The sequence below is a fragment of the Salmo salar genome, unplaced genomic scaffold (genome assembly GCF_905237065.1).
Source record: "Salmo salar unplaced genomic scaffold, Ssal_v3.1, whole genome shotgun sequence".
Taxonomy (NCBI): domain Eukaryota; kingdom Metazoa; phylum Chordata; class Actinopteri; order Salmoniformes; family Salmonidae; genus Salmo; species Salmo salar.
In genome coordinates, this window is record NW_025547541.1 from 12,077 (window position 1) to 16,414 (window position 4,338).

Sequence of the window (4,338 nt, forward strand, 5' to 3'; positions counted from 1 at the left end):
ATAGGTCTCTGTCACATGATATAGGTCTCTGTCACATGATACAGGTCTCTGTCACATGATACAGGCCTCTGTCACATGACATCTCCACATGACAGGCCTCTGTCACATGACAGGCCTCTGTCACATGACAGGCCTCTGTCACATGACAGGCCTCTGTCACATGACAGGCCTCTGTCACATGACAGGCCTCTGTCACATGACAGGCCTCTGTCTCAAGAGTCTTTTCCTTCAAGGGTCAACATTGACACCAGAATGAGTGTTTGGTTGATCATGTTGTGTTTGGTTGACTTGACCAGGTGCTGTTAGTTAGGTGTTGCTATCTACAGTACAGAGAACACCTCAAAGCTAAATATTTTCCAGTGACGTCACGTTGGTGTGAAACATGTTAACCTCGATGCTAGACCCTCCTCTTCCTGTCACAACATGAGTTTCAGAGAGAAGGTGAAAACAAGCTGAAAACTTTCCGCTCCATCGAACCAATCGCTGCTCGTATGTCCTTTCATGGTAAAGTACATCTAGTCATGAACACGGAAATACACAGCAAAGACCTTGTTACTCAAAGACCCAGCTACTCTCTGACAGTCACCATCAGACCATCAGACCACCAGATGGACAGGCTGTTTGTTTCTCTCATCACTCTCCTGTGTAAGTAGCCTTTAGAATAAGTTTTACTGGTCCTCATAGCTGCACGATAGCTCATCGTTTGATGTGGTTTTATAGTTCCCTACATTTATTAACCTACCCTTTTGGGTTCTAATTAGAACCCTTTTGTGTTCCGTCTGTGGAAATGGTTCAATCTTGAACCCAAAAGGGCTCTACCTGGAACCAAAAGGGCTCTACCTGGAACCAAAAGGGCTCTACCTGGAACCAAAAGGGCTCTACCTGGAACCAAAAGGGCTCTACCTGGAACCAAAAGGGCTCTACCTGGAACCAAAAGGGCTCTACCTGGAACCAAAAGGGCTCTACCTGGAACCAAAAGGCTCTACCTGGAACCAAAAGGGTTCTACTTGCAATCAAAAAGGTTTATTCTAAGGGTTCTCCTATGGGAACAGCCAAAGTACCCTTTTTACTAAGACTGTAGTGTGTACGTGCTGTTACTTTGCATGCCATCTTTGTCTATGGGGGATTCCACTTTATATAATGTTTACATACCCTACATTACTCATCTCATATGTATATACTGTACTCCATACCATCTACTGCATCTTGCCTATGCCGTTCGGCCATCGCTCATTCATATATTTATATGTACATATTCTTAGTCATTCCTTTACACTTGTGGGTATAAGGCAGTTGTTGTGAAATTGTTAGATTACTTGTCAGATATTACTGCATGGTTGGAACTAGAAGCACAAGCATTTCGCTACACTTGCATTAACACCTGCTAACCATGTGTATGTGACCAATAAAATTTGATTTGATGCTCTCTGTAGTTGCCATAGCTCTCTGTTGTTTCCATAGCTCTCTGTTGTTGCCATAGCTCTCTGCTGTTGCCATAGCTCTCTGCTGTTGCCATAGCTCTCTGCTGTTGCCATAGCTCTCTGCTGTTGCCATAGCTCTCTGCTGTTGCCATAGCTCTCTGCTGTTGCCATAGCTCTCTGTTGTTGCCATAGCTCTCTGTTGTTGCCATAGCTCTCTGTTGTTGCCATAGCTCTCTGTTGTTGCCATAGATCTCTGTTGTTGCCATAGCTCTCTGTTGTTGCCATAGCTCTCTGTTCTGAGACCAGTGTCTCTGCAGATGTTGTCCACGTAGGGTTCATGTGGTCTTCCTGAGGGTGAACCCACAATATGAGACTGTAGAAAGTGAATCATATCCAAACAAGATTCTGGTTCTTTCTAACACTGTTCCTCTGCTACCTGTAGGTGCTGTTTCCTCCAGTCAGTTCATCCTAACACTGTTCCTCTGCTACCTGTAGGTGCTGTTTGCTCCAGTCAGTTCATCCTAACACTGTTCCTCTGCTACCTGTAGGTGCTGTTTCCTCCAGTCAGTTCATCCTAACACTGTTCCTCTGCTACCTGTAGGTGCTGTTTCCTCCAGTCAGTTCATCCTAACACTGTTCCTCTGTTACCTGTAGGTGCTGTTTCCTCCAGTCAGTTCATCCTAACATTGTTCCTCTGCTACCTGTAGGTGCTGTTTCCTCCAGTCAGTTCATCCTAACATTGTTCCTCTGCTACCTGTAGGTGCTGTTTGCTCCAGTCAGTTCATCCTAACACTGTTCCTCTGTTACCCGTAGGTGCTGTTTCCTCCAGTCAGTTCATCCTAACACTGTTCCTCTGCTACCTGTAGGTGCTGTTTCCTCCAGTCAGTTCATCCTAACATTGTTCCTCTGCTACCTGTAGGTGCTGTTTCCTCCAGTCAGTTCATCCTAACATTGTTCCTCTGCTACCTGTAGGTGCTGTTTGCTCCAGTCAGTTCATCCTAACACTGTTCCTCTGTTACCCGTAGGTGCTGTTTCCTCCAGTCAGTTCATCATAACACTGTTCCTCTGCTACCTGTAGGTGCTGTTTCCTCCAGTCAGTTCATCCTAACATTGTTCCTCTGCTACCTGTAGGTGCTGTTTCCTCCAGTCAGGATGGGATCTCTGGAACAGAGGTGGAGCTGAGAGTCAGACCAGGAGACAACGTTGTTCTTCACTGTGATGTCAAACACCATGATAAAACACATTGGCATAGAAACAGCTCCATTGAGAATGTGGGTCATTTCAGTGTTTCAAATCAGGATATAATGGACAATCCTGTCACTCGCTTCTATTTCCTGTGGCGTTCTCAACAGTTCTGGGATCTGCTGATTGAGAACATCACTGAATCTGACCTGGGACTCTGCTACTTTGGGACTTTGAAGAAGAAGTTTCTGAACTTTGAAGGGGTTAGCGATACAGTAGAAACGTTCATATCTAACAATGGAAATGTCATCACCAGACTTTCATTTGGTAAGAACATACAGCCATAGAAAATATATTTACAGACATTTCTCAATCAAGTTCTTCATGTTTTCTTGTGTTTATGTCCAGAAACAAGTCCTCCTGACTGTATTTGTCCAGAAACCAGTCCTCCTGACTGTATTTGTCCAGAAACCAGTCCTCCTGACTGTCTATGTCCAGAAACCAGTCCTCCGACTGTTTATGTCCAGAAACCAGTCCTCCTGACTGTCTATGTCCAAAAAGCAGTCCTCCTGAGCCCTCCTCCTCCTCCCCTCCTCCTGTAGGCTGTGGGCTGTGTTGGATGTTGCTGTTCAGTCTGTGTCCTGTGTCTGCTCTCCTCTCCTCTCTCCTCTCCTCCACCTGTGTCTACTCCTTCTGCAGAACAACAGGTAAACTAACTTCATTATTAACAGCAGTATGTGCTCTTTCACTCTTTATAGCATGATCTCACTCATTCAGTTTGTATTTTTGTATTAAAGTAAAGACATTTCTTAACATAACCTTTTAGTTTTTTTTTTACATGTAACTGATTTGGCAAAACTTCACAGCTCCAACTGAGACTCAGGTTCCTCTGAACAGGACCACCACCAGGGGAAGTGACAGCAGAGACAAGGTACTGCCACTTTACAGTCAGAGTGGGTGTTGTAGTTCTATAACAAGTGGCCATCTTTATTTTTAGTCCACATTTTTGCATCCCAGTGAATTCATTAGCAACAATACATTATTTATGATGATATATTTAGAATATTAACAGATTATTTATAAAATATATCTTGTCTCTAATCTCTCTTATTACCTCAATTTCAATTTACGGCTTTATTGGAATGGGAAACTTATGTTCACATTGCCAAAGCAAGTGAAGCAGATAAAAAAAATAAAAAAATGTAACAAACAATAAAAATTAACAGTAAACATTACACACAGAATTTCCAAAAGAATAAAGAAATCTGAAATGTCATAAGATGTCTATTTACAGTGTTGTAACGATGTGAATCTCTCTTGCTTTCTCATTTTTCTGTCTTGCTTGCTTTGTCGTTTCTCTCTCTCTTGCTTTCTCGTTTCTCTCTCCTCTCTCTCTCGCTCTCTCTCACTCCTCTATCTCTCTTGTTTCTCTCTCCTCTATCTCTCTCTTGTTTCTCTATCTCTCTTGCTTTCTCGTTTCCCTCTCTCTCTTTCGCTCTCTCTCTCGTTTCCCTCTCTGTCTCTGTCTCTCAGGAGGAAGGAGACCTGTGTTACGCCTCGTTGGATATCCGTCAGGGACAGAGGAGACCAAAGAAGACGAAGAGGGTCCAGAACTCTGACTTCAGTACCTACTCAGCCATCAATACCAGCAGAGTGTGAGACCTATACCATCCATCAATACCAGCAGAGTGAGACCTGTACCATCCATCAATACCAGCAGAGTGTGAGACCTGTA

General features: G+C 43.7%; 1 protein-coding gene across 1 annotated transcript; it reads left to right on the forward strand.

Annotated features, from left to right (window-relative positions):
• The first annotated feature begins 246 nt into the window (after positions 1–246).
• LOC123731948 (uncharacterized) lies at positions 247–4,338 on the forward strand. The gene is made up of 5 exons (XM_045711335.1): positions 247–645; positions 2,553–2,930; positions 3,206–3,310; positions 3,470–3,534; positions 4,137–4,338. Exons 1-5 carry the CDS (start codon positions 492–494, stop codon positions 4,260–4,262), a joined length of 828 nt encoding a protein of 275 aa, XP_045567291.1. The 5' UTR covers positions 247–491; the 3' UTR covers positions 4,263–4,338.

Coding starts and splice junctions, on each gene's coding strand:
- LOC123731948 (XM_045711335.1), top strand. CDS start 492: ATGTCCTTTCATGGTAAAGTACATCTAGTCATGAACACGGAAATACAC. Junction 2,931..3,205: donor CATCACCAGACTTTCATTTG/GTAAGAACATAC, acceptor CTCCTCCTGTAG/GCTGTGGGCTGTGTTGGATG. Junction 3,535..4,136: donor GAAGTGACAGCAGAGACAAG/GTACTGCCACTT, acceptor TCTGTCTCTCAG/GAGGAAGGAGACCTGTGTTA.